This window comes from Magnolia sinica, chromosome 8 (assembly GCF_029962835.1).
Source record: "Magnolia sinica isolate HGM2019 chromosome 8, MsV1, whole genome shotgun sequence".
NCBI lineage: Eukaryota > Viridiplantae > Streptophyta > Magnoliopsida > Magnoliales > Magnoliaceae > Magnolia > Magnolia sinica.
Window position 1 is genome coordinate 76,633,707 of NC_080580.1, and position 23,785 is coordinate 76,657,491.

General features: G+C 39.8%; 1 protein-coding gene across 2 annotated transcripts in view; it reads left to right on the forward strand.

The window, feature by feature from the left end:
- The window catches only part of LOC131253457 (sorting nexin 2B-like), a 30,531-nt gene that overhangs the window by 2,884 nt on the left and 3,862 nt on the right, over nt 1–23,785 (forward strand). The window contains exons 2-5 of one of the 2 annotated variants that reach the window (XM_058254448.1): nt 3,727–3,936; nt 4,084–4,344; nt 18,050–18,136; nt 18,785–18,806. In XM_058254448.1, the coding sequence (XP_058110431.1) occupies nt 3,727–3,936; nt 4,084–4,344; nt 18,050–18,136; nt 18,785–18,806 (580 nt within the window). The remainder of the gene's footprint in view (nt 1–3,726; nt 3,937–4,083; nt 4,345–18,049; nt 18,137–18,784; nt 18,807–23,785) is intronic. The other variant, XM_058254449.1, reaches the window with a different exon arrangement.

Consider the following 23,785-nt stretch of genomic DNA (forward strand, 5'->3'; position numbering starts at 1 on the left):
TATCGGCTAACCCCATTAAGTGATATGGGGTTGAATCAGTGAGCCCTTAAAAAAACACTGCAATAGTTTGCTATAGACCCGTAACAGTCATAACGGTGCCATTTAAAGAAAAAGCCAGTTGAAGAAAATATAAAGTTCAAAAAAACAAAAAAGAAAAACAAAAAATTATACTTACCTCTCCTCCTCCTCCACCTGACCCCATATCTCCCCCACTCTGATCCCATATCTCCCTCTGACCCCATATTTATTAGCGATTACCTCACTCCACAATCTTCTTTCTTCTAAGTTGTACCTCTACAACCGTTTCTTGAAAAGAGCCGGGTTCATTGCATTCATATCCCCAATGCTTACACGCTTCATCCCATTTTATAAGGTGGCTTTGCCAACTTTCCCAAACAAAACGGAGAGCGAGGGATTCAATGGAAGAGGATAAAGTCTTTTGGTCAAGTAGTAGATCTGGGAAGTTCTCGGTTTGATCGCTCTATTCCTTCATTTCCTCTTTGCCTCCGATCTCGGGTCCACCTCATCCTTTTCACATTGGTTTTATGGAGCCCTTTCTCGAGTTGCGGTTTTTGTTTGTTTGGTGGGGCGGAAGAGAATTCTTACTTATGATAACATTCAAAGAAGAGCAATGGTTCTCCCTAATATTTGCCTGATGTGCATGGGGAATGAAGAGTTGATCGACCATCTTTTTATCATTGCTCTTTTGTCGAGTTAGTATGGCATTATTTCCTTTCTTCTTTTCAGTTGGATTGGGTCATGCCGAGATCAGTGGAAGATTGTTATGGGCGTGGCATGGAGGAGGCGTTGGAAAGGATCAAACAATCTTATGGTGGATGCTTATTAGGGCCGTATTGTGGGTCATTTGGGGTACCAAAAATGGTCGTTGTTTCCGGAATGTGGAAGTGGGGGTGAATTAAGTGATATCTAAAGTTAAAAGGTTAGTATCTGACCCAACGAGGTTTGGGCGAGCGGCCATCACCCTGGGTTTGCTCCCTACAGGTGTGGGTTTGACTCCCCTACTTAGCATTACCCAATACACGTGGTTGTGGGTGATTGCGTGTATTCGCAAGGAATAGTCTCGCCTCAAAAGGGGCAGGGACACCTCGTGTCTTCGGAAAAAAGAAGGTCAATATCAAAATGGGCGGTTTGTGCAAAGGCAGCCTCGACTGCCCTCCCCCTTAGTTGTTAGTTAGAGTTTTGTTTGGGCTTGTATTCTTTTGTCACTTTGTGAGCTTCTCAATAAAATTTCATTTATCTCTTTAAAAAAAAGGGAGATCGAGGCACATTGACGAAAAGGAGCCCTCAAACACACTCGAACACACCTGCAAATCTCAAGACCTCTTCTTTTGACGTACGAATACCCAATAACCCACTCTTAAGGATATCAACTTGGAGACCTGATATGACTTTGAAGCACCTAATGATTTTTCACAAATTGTCCATTGGAGCTTCAACATCGCAAAAGAGAAGCTGGTGCTGGCCAATTGGATGTGTGAAATCTGAATTCCGGCATTAGCCACTTGAAATCCACGAATAAGACTAGTCTCTTGCCCTTTGTCAAGCATCTTACTTAGAGCTTTTGCTACAATCATGAAAAGAAATGGAGAGAGAGTGTATCGCCCTGTATAAGGCCTCTCGTTGCGTTAAAAAACCTTTCAAGGATCCATTGACCAGAACTGAAAATACTGCCGATTGAATGCATTTTTGAACCCACCTTCCATTTTTGCTCAAAGCCCATCGAGCCCGGCATACAGTCCGAAAACTCCTACTTGATGTGGCCATAAGCCTTCTTGATATCTTAGCTTATGCACGATACCCTATTGGCTTTCCTTGTGCTGCAAATCGATGCACTCATGAGCCATCAGCTCACTATCCATAATCTATTTACTTGCTACAAGCACACCTTGGTTTTTCGAGAGGACATTCACAAGAAACGCCCGACATCTTGTGGCAAGGACTTCTGCCAAAATCTTATATAGGCTCCCTTATATGACTTATCAGTCTAAAATCTTTTAAACTATCCACCCTTTCAACCTTTGGAATAATGGCAATGAATGAAGCCCCCAAGTCTGAGAATAACTATCCTCTCTTAAAGAAATTTGAGACAAAGTTAACCAAATCTCCCTTTACCATGCTTCAAAAGGCTTGAAAGAAGGCCAAAGGGTAACCGTGACAGTCAGCGCCTGGAGCATTATTCCAACTTAGATTGTCCACCGTCTCTTTAATTTCTTCCTTGGTAAATGGCTTTTCAAGGAGCTTTGCTTGCACCAATTCATTCTTTTGCACCCATTCTGAAAAATCCCTCATGCTTTGGGTGATGCAGTTGTCACTAGATTTCTTGTGAGCGGATATGATCACAGCGAAATCACCCCCACATCACAGCATTCTCCACCTTCTGTGAATAGAGCTGAGCTCCTCCCACAGTAAATGCTGTTGCTCGGCTCGACATGGCCCATAGGTTGCCATGAACAACCAAGACAAACCCAAAGCTACATCCACATCCCTTAAAAGCACAGACATAGTGAATGATCTACTCCACTAGTCCTCTCTAGCCCACACGTTAGTATTCCAAGCCACCACAATAGCCCTGACAGAGTTGACCACATCCACCACAATTGCCCCAGTAGAGTTGATTGCGTCTAGCGGCTCCCAATCTTCCTGAACCCGTAGATTGAGTGCAATATCTTTGATCAAAACTTTGGAGCTTGGTTTCTTTTGGCAGTATTAGCTGAGCCTTGGCCCTTCTGCAAATTTCTTTTACTTGGGAACCTTTTTTGCCTGCACCCCAGGCCCTTGACATTCCAATTGAGCATCTTCATTGAGAAACCATCCTCACCCCTCTCCCTTTAGCAAAATTGTGGTATTGGATTGGTGAATTTCGGGGATTAAAGGTGAGAATTTGGGAAAATTGAGAAATTAGGATTTATAATTGGAGAATTTGTGGATAATTGCGTATACGGAGCTTTGGGCTAAGAGGAATTGAATGGTTTTGGCTTTGATTATTAAAAAAAAAACAGCTTATATCTAGACAGGTAAATTCTAAAATTTATTATATAAAATTAAAAAATTGCACCTGGCGGCGTGCGCCTAGGTGGGTGCTCCTAGGTGTTTCAGGCGCTACTGGGGCAGTTGCACCTAAGGTGCGCATAGTGCCTTTAACTACACTGGCATAGACTTAGTGTGTGTACTGAAGCTGCCTGCACTGCATGATCCTGCCCCTCATGTGCCACATTTTGGAGGAAGTAGCTTTATCATGTGCTCATCGTACCATGTATGTGAGTGACCTTTGATCTGGGTAAATATAGTATGCCTCATCTTATTATCGGTACGGGTTGCATGCTGCACATGATGCATCATTTGTATCAGTGCAAACTTGGTCAGTTCGGGATCGAAAATCTGATATTGCATCAAGTTGTATAAAACCGTGATTCAAAATTTAAACCGTTAAGATCTTCTAATTCTTTGAGATATGTTGAAATTTGAAAGCCTATCCATTGTGGGCCCATCAAATCAGTAGCATGGACACCAAACCGTGGGACCCACTATACATGTCTCTCTTTTTTGGGGAAGTATTTACTTTCTAAATTAGTTTTTATCCATCTTGTTCTGTCTAATGCTTATTATAATAGTTTTCATAACAATATCTTCCTCTTTGTTAACTGTAGAAATTATTTTGGATCATGTAATAGCTTAATGCCATTTTTTAAAAACTTCTGGGTGCAGGCTGAAGCACTTGTTAAAGCTCAGCAAGATATTGGAGAAACCATGGGAGAGTTGGGATTAGCGTTTGTCAAACTAACAAAATTTGAGACAGAGGAGGCTGTGTATAATTCTCAGAGAATACGATCTGCTGATTACAGACATGTGGCAACGGCCGCTGTTAAAGCAAGTAGGCTGTATCGCGAGTCAAATGCACAGACAGTCAAACATTTGGTAATTGTCTGATACTCTGAATTTGAGAATTCAACTGTGCTGGGTCATATTAGTCTGTAGAACCATGCAATTGGAATGCTATGCTTTTCATTGTGAGGCTTGTCTGTTGTTCTTTTGTTTTCTTATATGATTTCATGTGTATGGCAGGATACACTCCATGAATATCTAGGATTAATGTTGGCTGTCCACAGTGCATTCTCGGACCGTTCCAGTGCTTTATTGACTGTACAAACACTTGTATCAGAAATATCTTCTTTGCATTCAAAGGCTGAAAAACTTGAAGCTGCATCATCAAAAATATTTGGTGGTGATAGGTCTAGGATCCGGAAATTGGAGGAGGCGAGAGAAACAATAAGAGTCACAGAAGATGCTAAAAGTTGTGCAATCAGAGAATATGAACGAATCAAGGTAATTTTACCATGGCAACTGAACATTCCACTGTTTCAATTTTGGTACTTGTTTTGAATGATTGTTACTTTTCATCTGAAGCCCTTCATAGTGTGTTGATGGGAAGTGTTGTGTCTAACTTTCTATATTGACGAGACAAGTTTTAAGGAGCTCAGAATTCGAATTGGACAGTTGATCGTTAGCAATGAGTGTCATCATCAAGTTAGTTGCCTGACTAGAGATCGGAAGTAGATGGTTAACGATGAGGAGTGTCATCATCATTATCATCGTCATTGTTCATCATCTAAGCGTTATCCCAACTAATTGGGGTTGGCTATACAAATCCTGTTTTGCTTCTCTAGATTCACGGGAAAAAGACGTGGCCAAAGTTTGATGCCAGCTGCCAACTGGATGCAACCCTACTTTACCTGGGCTTGGGACTGGCAGTGAGAGTGCAAAACTCCCACTGGTGAGGGGTGTGATCCGAAACTAATCAAAGGAAAGAAGCCACATTACTTTCGTGGTCTCGCAATTCTGATACCTTCTCAGAATGAGAAGCATAAGGAAATATGTCTGGGCATTTCTTCTTTCTTTGTCAATGCTGGCCATCATAAATCCATCGAGTTTAAATATAGTTGTATCAATCTTTGAATCTAGAGGTTGTTGAAAATATCAATTTTTTATTTTTTAAATAAAAACAACTACCACAAAGCTAATTTATGTTTTATTAAAATCAAGGGGTATCGTTAAAATTTTGATAGCATTTTTTACTGATATAGCTGGTGCAAGGCTATCATGACGATGATGATAGCATTTAGATGTTTCGGTCTCTTGACTTTTTTGGGAGAATTACAAGTTCTGCACTATCCTAGAGTCTGGACCTTCAGTCTCTTGCTTTGCACAACCATAGCCTCAAAATGCCAGCACAAGTTGAAAAGCTTGTACCTCATTATTTAATTTAGGTAGTGACTTTGTTGCAAGAAATAAAAATAGTAATGCTACTTAAGTGCCAAAATTTGACTATCATCAGCTATGGTAGAGGCTCATGTTGACACCACTCACATGCCAAAGTGGTCCCATCTAGTATTGATCCCTAGCCCAACTATTACATGCAAACCCGAAAGGGCGAGTGGGTAGAGTAGGGTTATTGAGGGGCAATTTCAAAGAGAACTGCTAAGCACGAAGCTCCCACGCACATGAAGTCATGCTAATCTAGAAGCTCTTTTGTGCGATGTATGATTACTCCATTGACCTAATGGAGTACATGTATAAACTTGGCCATTTAGAACTTTGAGATATCTGACATCTAATCTACCACACGTGCTTGACGACTGGCCTTGGATATCTCCTTAAAGCCTATGCTTTTACATCCGGAAGTGGATTGTTGGAGACCGAAACACTAGGGATATCAAAGGTGACCGGACGCGGAAGGATTTGATTGGGCCACGTGACTCTGTCAGAGATGGGGCCCACACAAGGCATGTTTGAAAATTGTTTGGTCAAGTATGTACTTGCGTGATCCCCAGCTTTGATAGTGACATGTGGGCCAATCAAATCTTGCCACGTCTGGTCACTGGGGATATCGAGGATTCAAACGATGCAAAAGCAAGAAGTACCCTCCAAGGTTTGAAGATTTCAATTTTCAAGAATTTCTTAGAGCATAGACATGTGGTAGAATAGAACAAGCCTTGGTGGATGTAATGGAAGCAGCTTGCATGGTGACTGAAGCCAATCGGCCTGGAGAAAGCTGGCTTACTGATTCCCATCCTATCTTTAAACTCTAAACAGCTGTGCCCTTTGGGCCGGTCCCAAGTTACCATTTGAGCTACCATCAGAGTTTGCTCAAAATTTACTGTTTACTTTTCTTCCTATCCTACCCCCTTCGTCACCTGTCATTAACAAATTTTAGTCCATGATGCATCCAAGCTAGCCATCCAACTCTATACCGTAAAATGCAAGCTGAACCTAAACCTTATTTCATATGTAGCTTCTATACCTCATGCACACTAAAGAGTCCACATTCGACCTGATCTTCTGCCCCTAAACAAATCCTAATACTTAATCATAGGCCATATAAACCCAGAGCCTTTATCCTTGCAATCCCTTTCCAACCATGTACCTCTCAACCGCAATCTCTCTCACCTTTTTATTCAACTATTCCATCAGTTTGCATTATCCAAACCCTCTTACAACCCCTAAATTCCAAAAGCCGGCCCTTAGATCTCAAATTCAACCAATAGTCCCCTATCCCTCAATCAGAAAATTGCCTTTTATTGGCCTAAGTGCATAACCCATCCCTAGCGAATTCAATGGTTTATGGCCACAACTGGGTTCTCTCATAGTTACAGTCCCAATATGGTAGGGGGAATCATAGTGATGTTATGAGAGCATAAAATAGTTGACAAAATTAGACAATTTGGTAAGCAGATGAGTGAGATGAATGGTAGGTTGACTGTCCTAGAAGAGAACAGTAGGAGAAAGAATTCTAGCTATTAGTAACTGAGGGAAACTACTGAGGGATACATTTAGGGAACTGTTGTTGGTTTTGATACTGATAAACACAATGGATTGGATTTAAAAGTTTTCAAAAGTGATTATGAGTTTTAGATTTGAGGATTGCCATCTATGATCAGAACATGTTTCAAAAACACAAAATACACATCTCATAATGCATACTTATGCGTAGAAAAATCTGTCCATTTTTTTGGTCGTCGATTTCTCAACGTACAAAGCCTCCATCCAGATCTGTTGTAGGTTTAGGAGGGTGAGAAGCCACGTTAGATCTTCTGGTATGGGCAAGGGCTGACTAGAGCTGTTCAAGAGTGTGCCATAGGCCCTAGGTGTGTGTACGTGTGGAGGAGATGAGGTGGGGACACCCATTCTTCTCTCTCTCCTTCTCTCGTCTTCTACTCTATATGCTCTCTCTAGCTTGGATGTCCAAGGGGGGTGAACGTTCAGGATTTCTCTCTACACTCTCCCTCCCTCCTGCAATAGGCTCTTATATAAGAGGATTTAAGGGTTTGAGGGGAGCACCATAATATGGCAGTCCATCACCTCATAGGACTTCCGTGTTCCTTATTATGAAGGAAGCCTGCTTACCTTCCTAATTCATGCCCCCCCAACTATCAAATTTCTTTCACTATCCGCGTATCCAACCTCATGTGAATCTGATGCCACCCCAAGGTTTGGATCATCAAATTTTAATTGTTAAATCTCCATTAGGTCTGATTGAAAACAAATCAATGGGTAAAACTCATTTTAATGGTTGAAAAGCGTCTTTTTAAAAAAAAAAAAAAAAAATTAATGAGAGGACCACCCCCCCCCCCCCCCCGGCGAAGGGGGGACTATTCCCTGCGGTTGCACGCAATCACCTGCCAACCATGTGCATCAGGTAATTCACGAGGAGGGGAATCAAACTCGTGTTTGTGGGGAGCAAACCCACGATTGAAGTCGTTCACCCAATCCCGTGACGGTTGAAAAATGTCGATTAGCCAATCAAAAATCATAGAAGCGCTCGCCAGCCTTTTAAACACCTAACGGTTGGTTCAAACCATAAGATCAACTCATTAATAATTGTCCCAGGTAGACCATGTGGATCCAATGTTGGATCATGTGGTCCTTGACATCTAACATTACCCACTTTTAGTAGCCATGCTGTAGCCTCGTAAAGCGAGCTAAAGTGTAAATAGTCAATCTATCTCGGTCCACATCCTTACACACATCCTTAGGTCTAAGGATATGATGGAGCTACTGCAGACCGCAATTATCATTCTAGTGTAGACATAATGGGTCTTCCGGTCTAGAAACTTGCAAGCAATCCCGCCAATGTAAGTAACCAAAGATCCATACAAGGGGAACATACATGGCTCGTACATACACTTTTGTGAGGTATTTCTCCATTCTTTTTATTTATATGAATAAAATAATTATGAAGCATATTGTAATCCATAGGACAACCTAAAACATGATACTGATTCTAACACTCCCCCTCAAGCTGACACGTAGATATCGGTCACACCTAGCTTGGAACCAAGTAAAGAGAACCATGCATATGGCAAGGCCTTAGCGAGAATATCTGCAATTTGTAACTTGGACTGGATATAGGCTGTGGTAATCTCCTTAGAAGCAATCTTCTCTCGGATGAAATGGCAGTAAACTTATATGTGCTTAGGTCTGTCATGGAACTTTGGATTATTTGCAATGCGGATTGCTGCTTGATTGCTGCAATAGAGCATTATAGGATCACCTGCAAACAATTGAATTTCTTGTAATAAGAACTTGAGCCATAAAAGCTCACAAATGGCATGGCCCATGGCTCTGTACTCGGCCTTTACGCTGGAAAAGGTCACCACATTTTGCTTATTTGTCTTTTTTTTTTTTGAAAGGTAACACTATTAGGGATTGAACCCCGGATCACACACGCACGCGCGCACACACACACACACTGCATTGTCTTTGCCAGCTCATCGAACGAGCATGAGACACCGCATTTTACTTCTTACTCTTCCAAGTGACCAAATTCCCACCAACAAAAGTACAATATCCTGAAGTTGATTGCCTATTTGTGATGGAACCTTCCTAATAAGCATTAGCAAATGCCTGTATCTGAAGATAACCATTAGCTCAATATATGATCCCTTGGCTATGTGTTTTCTTCAGACATCTGAGAATCTCAAACTGCCTCCCAATGAGGAACCATCGGTTGGTGCATATATCTACTCACAATGTTGACAGCAAATGCAATATTTGTTTGGGCGATTATAAGATATATCAGCTTTCCAACCCTCCTTATATGTATGCTTGGGTCACGAAACAGCTCTCTGATCATCTAGCAATAGCTTCTTACTAGTCACAATAGGTGTATTAGCTAGTCTACACCCGAGCATGCCGGTTTCCTTTAGCAAATCAAAAGAACATACTTCTGTTGGGAAAGATTAATCATGGACTTTGATTTGACGAACTCAATCCCTAAGAAGTATTGAAGCAACCCCAAATCCTAAGTTTGAAAATGCTTATGGAGATACTTCTTAATCTTTGTGATGCCAATGTGTTACTCCCATGCAATGATGATATCATCAACATATACAACCAATACTATCAATACCCTTATTATTGTGTTTCATGAAGACTAAGTGATCAAACCTTACTTTGATAGAAGCCATTAGAAAGCAACACCTTACTGTATTTGTCAAACCACGCCATTGGAGATTGTTTTAAGCCATAAATTGTTTTATGAAGTTTGCATACTTTCCCAGTCTCCCCCTGAGCAACAAATCTGTGAGGTTGCTCCATGTAGACTTCCTTACCCAAGTCCCCATGATGAAATGCATTCTTGACATCCAACTAATAAAGTGGCCAGTCCTGGTTGGCTACAATGGAAATTAACACTCAAATGGAGTTTAATTCAGCCACAGGAGAAAACGTCTCCTCATAGTCAAGTTCCTAATCCGCTTGTACCCCTTACTACCAGACGGGCTTTCAATCGCTTAATGGAACCATTTGGGTGATACTTGATAGTATAAACCCATTGACACTGCCCCCTTTTCGGCTGGCAAAGCAACTAGCTCCCACATGAGTTTTATACATAGCAACTATCTCATCTTTCATGACTTTACACCAACTAGGATGTATTGCTGCATATGGTAATTTGTGGGCATGGATACATGTGACAGGGACATAGCATAAGCATGAAAACTGACTCAATTGATGATAAGAAATAAAATTAAATTTAGGAGGATGTAGGGTGCAAGATTGAATGCCTTTTCTAAATGTAATCGGTAACTCAAAGTCAACATGAGTGGAGAATGGACCCATAGGTGAAGGAGAAGGCTGAGGGGTGTCAGAATCGGGAGGACCAACTACTTCCCCCGTAGGGGTTAGTAGGTCCTAAAATATCAACCATTGGGCTAGGAACTGCTGGCAAAATGTCCATGGAGGGTAATTCTCTCTCATCAACAAAAGTGGTGAAGTAGAGAGCATCCTAAAAAAACGTAACATCGGCACTAACATATAGATGACAAGCAATAGGATTGTAACATCAATATCCCTTTCTAGAATATCCAAGAAACACATGCTTGACTACTCGAGCATCAAATTTATCACTTTGAGGTCCAAATTCATGGACAAAGGAAGTACACCTAAATACACAAGCAGGTAACGGGAAAGGTGCTAAATCATGAAACAGGACAAAAAAAGGGCTTTTACTGTTTAATTCTACAAAGGGCAATCGATTAATGAGGTGTCATGCCATGAGAATAGCATGCCCCTAGAACCATTAGGAGCACGCATATGGGCAAGAAGAGATCTAGCCACCTCCAATAGGTGTTGGTTCTTTCTTTTAGCTACCCCATTCTACTGCAGGGCGTAGGCACATGGAGTCTGGTATAAATCCTTGGTGAAGCCAAGTATGCTTGAAAGGATGTGAATAGATACTCTATTGCATTATCTAACCGAAACATTGATATATTGGTTTTGAATCTCACTATGAAACATTCGAAAAATGTCAAAAACCTCATAATGATCTTTCATCACATACACCCAAGTCATCTATGAGTAATCATCAATAACGATAATAAAATACCGAAAATCATTTAGACTTGGGATATGAATGGGATTCTACACATCAAAATGCACCAAATAAAAAGGAACAGAACATCTAATCTCATATCTTGGAATAAAAGTAGAACGGCGGTGTTTGGCTAATTGACACGCCTCACAATTAATTGAACTAAGTGAAGACAAAGAAGGAACTATAAGTTTTAAGGATGCCAAAGAAGGATGACTTAATCAACTATGCCATTGTAGAGGTGATGGACGAGCATGAATTGTGGCTCCAAAGATCCTAAGATCAAAGTACTAAAGTCCACATGATTCATGACCCACACTAATTATGCTCCTTGTTTGTAGGTCCTGAAATAAACAATGAGAATGATAAAATGTCATTGAACAATTTAGGTGCTTTGTTAATTTGCTTATAGATATCATGTTAAGAGGCAAGTTGGGGACATAAAAAATTGAGGGTAAGGATAAATTGGAACTAGGGCTTGCAGCACCCTTACCTTGGACCAAATAAGGATCCATTGATAAGGGTAATAGAGGAATGAGATGGTAAGATATCTGGGAAAGGTAATAAGATGTACCTGTCATATTTCCCTGAGTTAATCACTCAAGGGGTGGAGTCAGAGGATGCAACATAAGCGCAAGGTAGCAAGGAGTAAAGACACACCAAGCTCCTGTTTATACTTTATACCGTCTCTATTAGGCAATATAACTAGTGTACGGATATTTGATAATCCACTTATTAGATTACCCTTTGAGCTGGGCATAATGCTTATAAAGATTCGTTCCCTGTCTCATTGTACAAATCTCCTGAAAGATGTCATAAAGGCGTTGTGTATTTTTCTTTGTCAAGTTTAACTGTTGTAAATTCTCTCATACTTCTTTTGCAGTTCCATGACACATTACAGTGGTATACACTGTCTCATCCATACTCACATATAACCAATTTATGACTTGGGCATCATCCTCACTCCACTAAAGATATGACGCTGTCCCCCCAAAAGGACTATCATCTGTCAAGTGTTTAAGCATCATGTTGGATTTCAAGAAGAGCTTGATAGATCGTGGCCAAAGGAGAAAATTTGACATCCTTTTGAGTTTAATTGAGGTTATTTGCTGAAGGTAAGTTTTCAAATCATGCTTCATATCTGTGCTTGTTATGGGCAGGGCTTTTGTCTTCTTCTTTGAATTTGCTCGTTCGTCGGAGGCGTTGCTTGTGTATAGATATGGGCAAAAGGGGTATCGCGACTGGAATTGTCGAGAGAGACTGATGAAAATAGAGAAGATGGGTCCACTCCCGAAGGCCCTTGAAGAGGATGTGCTAGAATCGGGGTGTCCGGGATCAAGGACGATTGGAATGGAATTGGGGTAACTGGAATCAACATCGTTAAGAGGGGTTTTGATGGTGATGGGGTTGTGGCAGGGTGTTGGTTGTGCTTTCGTAGAGAAGGGTTTGGACAGGCGGCGATGGTGGTGGGGTTTTGAGGGACCGAATACCGGCCTTGATCGGGGTTTGCGATTCCACTTTGGGGTTTTGATGGGCGGAGATGGTGGTGGTGTGTTGTTGCTAGTGGTCTTGACGGGCGGTAGTGTCTCTCGCTAAAAGATGCATTGGCAATGGTGAGGACTGAGAATGTGAGCATTAAAAGGACGAATCGACAAAGCCTTGGTGAAAAGATCCGCTACATTTTTTGCCAATGATACCCGCAACACCTCAATAGGCCAGCAGGTGGAACGAGGAGAGGGCCCATCAATCATAACATTGCGGTCGAAAAAGCGTGTTCTCTTCGCCCTTCAGATAACACGCACCGTTGCCCATCCTCGTCCTTCTTTGTTTTCGATGAAAATCGACATCTCGTTCTCCAACATCTTGTCCTTAACATACTTTCGCATAATACGATATTTCCTACCAATGTGCTTAGCCTTGCTATGATAAGGAGGCTCCCTGTACCATGCAACTGCTCTAGTGTTGTCATAATAAACAGGCAATGACCTATCTACTCCTGGAATAACATTCCACTCTGAGGCAAATTTTCTGATCCAAACAACTATCAACTAGATTTTGCTTCCATCGTAGAACCTACGATGCACTTATGCTTAGTGCTATGCCAATTGACAACTCCACCCGCCATATAGGATGTGTACCCACTTGTTGATCGCCTCACATTTGGATATGCTTGAAGTCTCATTGTTGTGACCAACTGTAGATAGATTCCCATGCCCATAAACCAAGATCATGTCCTTGTTCTTATTCATGTACTTAGAGATATGTTTCACAACCATCCAATGATTCAAGCTATGATTGCTTATCAGCTCACCACTACCATTGAGAATGCAATATTTGGCCTTGTACACAGCATTACATGCATAAGGCTCCTGATGAGGACATCACTTCATGTACACCTTTATGTACGTATCAGAGGAGGAGGCGGGCCGCACCGATTTCCCTGTGGTTAGGCGAGTACCCTTGATCATGTGAAGACCCCATGTGCATGTGCGAGCATCTGGAAGACCCCACACTGGAAAGATGCACAAGAGCTGCTTTAGGGAGTGGTTTGGACCGTCGGATTCGAGGGACGTGATGATCGGGCCGTTGGATCGCATGGATCACATGATCGGGCCATTGATCATGGATCATCTTCATCAGTTTTTAGACTTTGTCATCTTTTAGGATTTGGTTTGTGATTACTTTATGTTTGGACACATTACGAGTGATTTTAGTTGATTTTTCTTTAGACTAGGGTCATTTTCATCAAATTTCATAAGACAATTGAATTTGTAATTTTTGAAAGTTATTAAAGCTATAGAAGAGGGGAGGGGCGTGTGACCTCTCTTCATTAGGTTTTCTGAGAAAAAGAAGAAGAGAAAAGCTCCTTGCTTCTTCTTCTTCTATCTTTATGTGATTTCAATGTGATTTCCATGTGATTTGGAAGGAAGATTGGTGTGAAGCTAATCTTCATTAATGGAGGTGTGAGGTCTCTATTTATTACTCTCATTATCATCCCTTCACCAACCATCGATGTATCTTCAAGTTCTTCGATTTTCTCCATACCAAACCTTCCCCATTCTTCCAATCCTTCATCCTTCTACATTTATCGACGAACCAAACCCCAAAGACCCAAACCCTCACAACCTAGCTTGCACGTGTGACCATACGAACACACGTGTGAATCCATAGGATTGGCCGTATGGACACTCTCGTCCCATTGGTTTTCCATTACCTTTGCATCAAAACCCTACTCTCCCTTTTCCTAACCCTATCCCTAAACCTATAAATTCCTAATTTTCCTATTTCCCCAAATCACCAAACCCTAATTCTACACATCATTTGATTAAGTCTAAATCCTTACAATCTTTTCATCTAAAACCCTAATTCCTTTATCCTAGTACCTAAACCTTTTAACCCCTCTACCCAATTACCCTATTAATCCTAATCTCAAGTTTTCCCCAATTTTCTCTAAACCCTAATTTCACCCTAGATAGTATTAGGCTTTCTTGTTTAAAATAGGCTTTACCCTATGCTACTTGGATGTCCCTATATCCATTAGATCATAGTTTCCCTTATTTAATGGCCCTGTAGGATGATGCTTGTTAACTTAGGCTGGAATCTTGCATGATCTTACCTTGGGATTTTGATATTTGTGATGATGATAGCAAGTTTTGCCTTATAATTAATATTATATATATATATATATATATATATAAATAATTAGTTAAGTTAATTTTGCGGATTGTTCTCACACAATATTTGTGTTCATGCATCGGTCCTACATCAGCTCCCAATGGCAGATTTAAAGGGAACATTCTTCATTGCCTCTCTCCTCAAGTGTCTTGAGACCTTATTTAACAAGTACATGGCTTTTCCTATGGCATACCCGCAGAAGAAAACGTAAAGTGTAGCAAAACTCAACATGGATCTTACCATATTTAACGTATGGTTTCTCCTCTTGGCAATCTTGTTATATTGATGAGCGTGGGTTGTGGTCCATTGAGGAATGATGCTCCCTTTGTTTAAGAATTCTTCTACCTCATTCGAGCGATATTCCTCACCTTGGTCCGATCTTAGTACTTTAATACTTTTATCATGTTGCTTTTCGTCATCTTTCAAAAAAAAAAGCACGTTGTTTTTCGACTTAGGCCTTGTATTTCTTGAATGTGTCAAAGACGTCCAATTTGTTATGTATCAAGTACAAATATCTGAACTTGGAATAATTGTCGATGAAAGTGACAAATGCTCATATGCACCTTTCGCTTTTACATTGAATGGGCCATATACATCGGTGTGCACTATTTCAAGGGCTTGAGTAGTTTTGTTCTTATTCCTTATGGGAAAGGTCATTCTAGTAATCTTTCCATACGAACAAGCCTCACAGGCAGAGATAAATTTTTTTTGAACATCGTGAATAGTCCCGTCATTCACCAATCTCCTCAACTTGTCTTTGCTGTATGACCTTGCTGCAAGTTCCAAAGGTAGATTTATCTGTTTGGTTGTGATTGGAAAACCAATGTTTGGGTTGCTCATGTTTTACCTTATTATTTCTGGTCCTGGTTATGCATCGACTCCCATTCATTTGCATGACATAGGTATTGTATGTGGATGTGTTTATTATATATTTGGGTTTGTGAGGTTTTTTCCTTTGAGTCCATAGTCATCCTTAAGAATGGACACATCGCCCATTGACTGGGGGAGATGTGGTCCATGGATCTCAATGCCTTGGTCATGACCTTTATGGTCTCATGACTTACCTTTGCTTTGATTAATGCTCTTCTTGTGCGAAGGGACTAACTTGGCGTCATGATGGATTGTCTCCACCATCGGGCCTGACTATATTCCTGTGGGGGTGGTGAACTACCATATTATGGTATTCTCTTTAAACCCCTTAAATCCTCCTATATAAGATCCTATTGCAGGATGGAGGGAGAACGTAGAGAGAAGGCTTGGACGTCCACCCCCCTTGGACGTCTAAGCTAGAGAGAGCATAGAGAGTGGAAGAAGAGAGAAGAGTGGGCGTCTCCACCCCATCTCCTCTACACGTGCACATGCCCAGGGTGCGTGGTCCACTCTTGGATGGCTTTGGTTAGCCCACGGCCCCTACCAGAGGATTCGTTGCAGCTCCCCACCCTCCTAAGCTTACAATAGGCATGGCAGAGGCTCTCAATGTTGAGATATCGACCATGGCAAAAATGGGCAGATTTTTCTGTGCACAGGTATGCATTATTGTGTGTGTATTTTGTTTTTGATGCATGGTTTGATCATGGATGGTAATCCTTAAATCTAAAACTTTTGAAAACTTTAATTCCGCTACGTTTATCACCATCAAAACCAACATGTGGTAGCAGAGGCACCCGTCTCATATGAATGGCCCGTTTATGTTTTTGGACGCTCTAATATTTTCATCTGTTCATTGTGCTGACCAGCCAAGTCACAGTTCTCGGTGTGAGGATTCTTGGTCTAAAATTTCAGTGCAAACGGATGAACAGTTTGGACGCTCTAATGTTGTCTATTCTCTTGTTTAGAGAGTTACAGTCTTGTATTTTGTTGTGCCCATTGCTACTGATAGATCTGCATTCATAGATAGCGATCGTCCCTCTTCTGGTTCTAGTTCTTGGGCTTCAAGTATGTACATACACACAAAAGATACAAAATATACATATATTCTCAATAATCGTGTGTGACAAAAATCTCTAGTTGATTATTTTGTACACGTGGCTGCACATAAAATAGCAATAAATACAGCCCATGGTTGTGTTTTAAACTAGCATGCATACACAATGTATGGCTGTCTACACAACTCTTGTGCGGATGGTTTATTAGAGTTTTAGCTGTAATGGAAGTGTTTTTGTTTGTTTCTATTATGCTGCAAGGCCTTTTCGGTGGGAAGAATCCAAAACATGGACATGGAAAACCTAGCGGAATCCTATGGATAGAGGTAAAGCCACATACATGAATCCAGGATATGTTGTTTGGTTTGCACGGTTTATTTCCATGGGAATGTTGAAAGGTCAATGAATGGCGAGGGCCGAGAGGTTTCTTTCATGACCGTGGAAATGGGGATCTAATACCTTTTTTGAAAGACATTTTCCACATAATTTGAGGGAAGCTGTAATCTTTACAGTTGATTTCCACAGTAAGGTGTTCCATAGTGGTAATGGTGGCAGTAATGACCACCACTGTTACCGTTAGGATACGGGCTGTAACGGCCGTTATGGGCTTTTTTCTTTTCTCAGAAAATCTGTTTTGGCCACTTTATGGCCGTTACGGGACTGTTTTGGGCCATTTTTCTGTAACAGCTGTGTCCCACCATTACCATTACGTAACCGTTTTGGCATACCATGTTCACCAATACTTTTTTTGCTTGGAAATGGAAAGGTAGATTCCATGGAAAATCAGTTTCATTTCCGAGGTTTTCAACATTCCCAAACAGCCCCTTGGAAATTCCAGATTGTATGCAGAACAGGAATAGTAGTGGTACTCAAATAAAAAGCTGTACAAAGTTTACTTCTGTTACACTTTAGGAAGTTCAGACTGTACAACGAACAGGAATTGTAGTGGTATTTAAGCATGGGACCTATGTCAAGTCTATAAATATGGCTTCTTGTCAATACACAATTATTTATTTATTTATTTATTATCTTAGGGGGGGGGGTAACAGCATGTTTCAGCTATTAAATCCCAATGTGCAATTAAGTGCTGGACTGAACATCTTGACTATAAGGTGTTTCTCTTGTAGACTTGAAGTGTCCCACCCACGATGCAGACCTGAATTTATTTTTGGTACTCACCATTTTTAGCTGTAATGCTTATTGTTGCAGACTGGTTTCACACTACCATTTACTTTCTAAGTATAAAGATTAGAAGGAGAGCATGCATGTTTTTTGTCTTTTTCCTGGTAAATTATGTATCATGTTCTAGTTTTGTTGCAGTGAAGCCGGTTGAATCCTGTTAAAATTTTTGTTTGTGCATACTACGAATATAGGGAGCACCACTTACATCCTCTGACTGATAAATACTCCCATCTTTTCTACTTTTGGCTATACATTGTTACATTAAACAAAAGTTGAGAGGATGATTATTCCCTAATATTGGAGTACCTTTCACACATCTTGTAATTCCACTTTTTACTTCTGTATTTTGAGGTCAATATTACCTGGTTATGATAAATTGCAGGAAAACAACAGGAATGAACTTGAGAGGCTTGATCAGGAAAGACATGATGACTTCTTGACCATGCTGAAAGGGTTTGTTGTTAATCAGGTATTATTTGTTTCCAATTCATATCCATTTATGATAGTTAAAATGTTCAAGGAACATATAATATTAATAAAGTGACTTCTGTGATAAAGCATGCTCCTTTGCTTCCAAAATTCAAGCAAGATATTTCCTGGGCTCTCGGGTTTTCCCTAATGAGTTCGTATTAAGGTATAGAAGCTGGAAATTTTGGTACATTATGGTTGAAAAAAAAAAAGAAGCCAAGGAAACTTGTATATTTGAGAATCTTGTCTTATATCCTTTTTGTAACAGTTTTCTTGAGACATACAAGGAAATGCAAAATGATGATCAACTAAAAGAGTCTTCTGCTTTTGGTCTAGAGTTTGATTTACTTATCGTAGAACATTAGAATCACCACACATGGAATATGATTGGAGGCAGTACATTTAATCGATCAAACACAGAGGACACTATGACAATATCTCACCATTTTCAGAAAATTGCTTGGTCTGACACCCATGTCAGACATATCTTTCTTCTGAGATACTGGCAGTATTTATGGACTGTTTTTATAATTCTAATTTTTTAATACTTTTTGGGTATATTATCCACTTACGAACTAAAATCTGTAGAGTAAATTTGTAAGGATCATTATATAACTGAATGGATGTGTGGATATTTTGGATTTTTCAGGTTCCCCGTGTCTCGACGCTGTGTATGTACCCGACACCTGAACTAATGTGTTCATGAACTCATATTTGTACAACAAAAGATATGTGAATACTTTGTGTCAACAACTCTTACCTGTCATAGGCTTGGCAAATTGTGGGAAATGAGCTGCAGGATCTGGGCTTTGTGTTTAATGTAATTAGTGCTCTTGCCTCTAGGCTAAGCCTTTTGCTTGCTCATGTTGGTAAGAGGCAAATTGTTTAGCTGCTGCTTTGACTAATGAGGTTGTTAGTTGAAAGGCTCTTTGTCCGTGTCTTAAAAAACTGATAGGAATTGTTTGCCAAAAGATGGACAATTGGTGGATTTTTTTGAATGGTGACAGTTAGTGGAATTTAACTGACTTCTTTTTATGACCCACATATTTTTCTTTCAAATATTTTTCTTTACTTGAAAGACCTTCAATCTAATTATAAGAATTTTCCAATTGGTGTGATTTTCGGGTTATGGCCAATCCAAGGTAGGCCTACGTGATGACCAGTTCTGGTCTTGTACATGTTCTGCTTCGCGTGTACAAAAGTAGAGTTACTGATAACTCAAGGAAGAATGAAGTGAAAAACAGTGTCGTGTCTCTCTCTCTCTCTCTCTCTCTCTCTATATATATATATATATATATATATATATATATATATATATATATATATATATATCAGGGAAAATGCCAAAACGGTTGCGTATCGGCCGTTACGGCCGATACGTAACGGTAACGGTACACACCGTTACCCGATTCGGGGCTAAAACGGCCGATTCCCGTTTTTGTACCCGTATCGGCCGATACGGGCCCGATCCGGGCGTAACGGCCGTTACGGGCGTAACGGTCACCCGTAACGGTCAGCGCCATAACGGTCGAAAAACGGCCATTTTTTTTTGCATTTTAAGGTCCGTTTTTGATGTTTTTTTCAAATTTCTTGCTTCCAAACTCCTCCTCACTCCTTCTACTGCTAATTTCGACCAACCTTGGGTGAATATTTGAGGAAAAAACACATTATATTGGCGGATTTTGTTGAATCAAAGCTTGGTGGGCCATTTTTCATAAATTTGTCAAAAATAGGTATTTATATTTTTTTGAATATGTTGTGCTGATTTAATTATCTCCTATGATGTGTTAATCCTAGTAGAACATGTTAATATGCATTTTACAGATTTGGGGGCCCATTTTATATTTTTTAAATATTTTTTTCTATTTACGCATGAATTTTGCCCCTTTTTTTAAAATTCAAAAAATCAATTTTTAATGATTGTTTTGCTGTTTTAATCACTCCATATGATGTGTTAATCATAGTAGAACATGTTAATGTGCATTTTACAGATTTGGGGACCCATTTTATATTTTTAAATATTTTTTCTATTTACGCATGAATTTTGCCCCTTTTTTTAAAATTCAAAAAATCAATTTTTAATGATTGTTTTGCTGTTTTAATCACTCCATATGATGTGTTAATCATAGTAGAACATGTTAATGTGCATTTTACAGATTTGGGGACCCATTTTATATTTTTAAAATATTTTTTTCTATTTACGCATGAATTTTGCCCCTTTTTTTAAAATTCAAAAAATAAATTTTTTATTTTTGTTTTGATGTTTTAATCACTCAATTTTATGTGTTAATCATAGTAGATCATGTTAATTTGCATTTTACAGATTTGGGTTCCCATTTTATATTTTTAAAATATTTTTTTCTATTTACGCATGAATTTTGCCCCTTTTTTTAAAATTCAAAAATCAATTTTTAATGATTTTTTTGCTGTTTTAATCACTCCATATGATGTGTTAATCATAGTAGAACATGTTAATGTGCATTTTACAGATTTGGGGTCCCATTTTATATTTTTTAAATATTTTTTCTATTTACGCATGAATTTTGCTCCTTTTTTTTAAAATTCGAAAAATCAATTTTTAATGATTGTTTTGCTGTTTTAATCACTCCATATGATGTGTTAATCATAGTAGAACATGTTAATGTGCATTTTACAGATTTGGGGTCCCATTTTATATTTTTAAAATATTTTTTTCTATTTACGCATGAATTTTGTCCCTTTTTTAAAAATTCGAAAAATCAATTTTTAATGGTTGTATTACTGTTTTAATCATGCCATATGATGTGTTAATCATAGTAGAATATGTTAATGTGCATTTTACAGATTTGGGGTGCCATTTTATAATTTTTTAATATTTTTTCTATTTACGCATTAATTATGGCCCTTCTTTTTTAAATTTAAAAAATAATTTTTTAATGATTGTTTTACTATTTTAATCATGCCATGTGATATGTTAATCATAGTAGAACATGTTAATGTGTATTTTACAGATTTGGGGTGTCATTTTATAATTTTTTCTATTTTCGAATTAGTGACTTTATGTTTTTATTTGCTTATATTGGACAGGTTTTGCCTTGGAGCTTCTTAGGGTTTAGTTAGAATATAAAACCATCTTTATTAACATAGGTCATACACTCATACTCAAATCTAATTATCTAGTGTCTACCTAAGCCTAAAGAAATGTCTGGATCTGGCCAACAACAAGTTAGTGATGATATTGGATGGCAACATTGTGAGAGGGTTGGTGGTACTAGGCACCAAATTAAGTGCAAGTATTGTGATAGACTAGTGACTGGTGGAATTACCCGTCTCAAACAACATTTGGCACATCGAAAGGGTCAAGTTGCGCCATGTAGTAGAGTACCGAAAGAGATAATGCTTTTAATGCAAGCTAGTCTGGATGAGTCGAAGGGTAAACGTGCTGCTGTACAAAAGAAGAAAGATGATATTTTGGATGCAGCTCGACAGGAAGTGTTTGGTCCTGAATATATGGGCATTCGTGATGAAGATATTATTGATTCTGACGAAGATTCAGATCGAGAACTTACTATAGCTAGGAGAGAGAGCTTGCGTCTAGCTCGTGAAGAGGAAGAACGTCGCCGCATGTTTGGCCCGCACGGGTCCGGGCGTGATACCGGGGGGGGGGTGGGGGAGTGGGAGTGGGAGTGCGACTGGAAGTGCAACTGCTTCTGCAGGTGGGGGTGGGTGTTGGGGGGGTAGGTTTGGTGGGTTACGACGTATGTTTGGGAGCCGACGACAGACATCTTCACATGATGCCCCTATACGTTTGGATGAAGAAGTAAATGAGCCTAGGAGACCCTCTATTGATCCAATCCTATTTAGGAAAGAATCAACTAAACAAAAGAAGATAAAACAAATGTGGAGTAGAACTTCCGTTGAGAAATTAGGTAGAGCAACAGCAAAGTTATTTATACATGCCAACATACCTCCTATCGCAGCCAATTCACCATATTGGCGGGTAATTGATGCAGCAGCAGAAGCAGGTGAAGGAATAAAAGCTCCCACGGCTAAGGAGATTATGGGAAAATGGACAGATGCAGAGTATGCGGATGTGAAAGCATACGTGGCTACCTTTAAACCTGTATGGCAAGCCAGAGGATGCACAATCATGTGTGATGGTTGGACTGGCCCAACCAGACGCAGCATGATCAACTTCATAGTGTACCGCCACTTAGGAACTATATACCACAAGTCAATTGATGCCTCAGAGGCAACAAAAATTCTACTTATATTAATGGACTAATGGATAAAGTTGTGGACGAGATTGGAGAGGAGAATATAGTGCGGATTGTGACAGATAATGAAGCAACATATAAGCTTGCGGGACATATGTTGATGGATAAGAGAAAACATCTTTTTTGGTCACATGTGCCGCCCATTGTATTGATCTTATATTGGAAGATATTGGGAAGAAGAAGAATGTTAAGGAAATGGTCGAAAGGGCAAGGGAAGTGACGACGTTTATTTACAACCATAATCAAATAGTTGCAATAATGAGAAAGTTTACGAAAGGACGAGAGTTGTTGAGGCTGCGGCGACTAGATTCGCAACAAACTTTATAGCATTAGAGAGTTTATTCCAACATAGAGAAGAGTTGAGTGAGATGTTCGCTTCCCGAGAATGGCTCAACACAAAACATGGGAAGAAGACATCGGGAATAGGTCGAAGTTGTGAACACCATACGGGACAACAAATATTGGAAGAAGGTCAAGGCGATCCTAAAGGTGATGGAGCCACTAATGAGGGTACTCCGTCTTGTTGAATCCGATGAAGCACCTACCATGGGCTTCATATATGATGTCATGGATAAGGTAAAGCTTGCAATTCAACGTGATTGTAGAAGTTGGCAGACTTATTGGAAGATGATCAACAAGAGATGGACAAACCAACTCCATCACGATCTTCATGCAGCAGGTTACTACCTAAATCCTAGGTATAGATATGCCCAATCATTTGTTGCAGATGATGAAGTTCGTGTCGGGCTAAAAAATGTGATAAAGAGATTAGAGCCTGACTTAGATCTGCAAATAAAGGCATTAAATGAATTAGATACATTTGGAAATCGCCTTGGTAGCTTTGGAGATGCTCTTGCACAGCATGCAGTATATAGATTGCAACCGGCCGAATGGTGGATTAATTTCGGAGAGAGTACGAAGGCTCTCCAAAAAATTGCAGTAAAAGTTTTGAGCCAGACAACATCTTCCTCTAGCTGCGAAAGGAATTGGAGTTGTTTTGCGCTCATTCATTCAAAGAATAGGAATAGATTGGAGTCTAGAACATTAGATAGACTTGTCTTCATGCACTACAATATAAAACTAAGAATGCGACGACATCATAGGAGCATTACAACTGCTGACTGAGACTACTGTAAAATAAAATTTGATAATATTTATGATGATTATGACCCACTTCTACCTTTGTTGGAAACAAGGGAAAAACAAATTGAATAGGATATTGAAGAATTTGAAATTTATGACCCAAAAATATGCAGAGCGCAACAAGAGAGTCGTGCAGGTGTTGGACCCAGTAAGAGGGGCAGCGTTTATGCCACGTACAAATACGGCTCAAGATCAACAAAAGAGTACGAGCAGTGGTAGCGTGACCGTGTCGGATGAAGACGATGACCCCC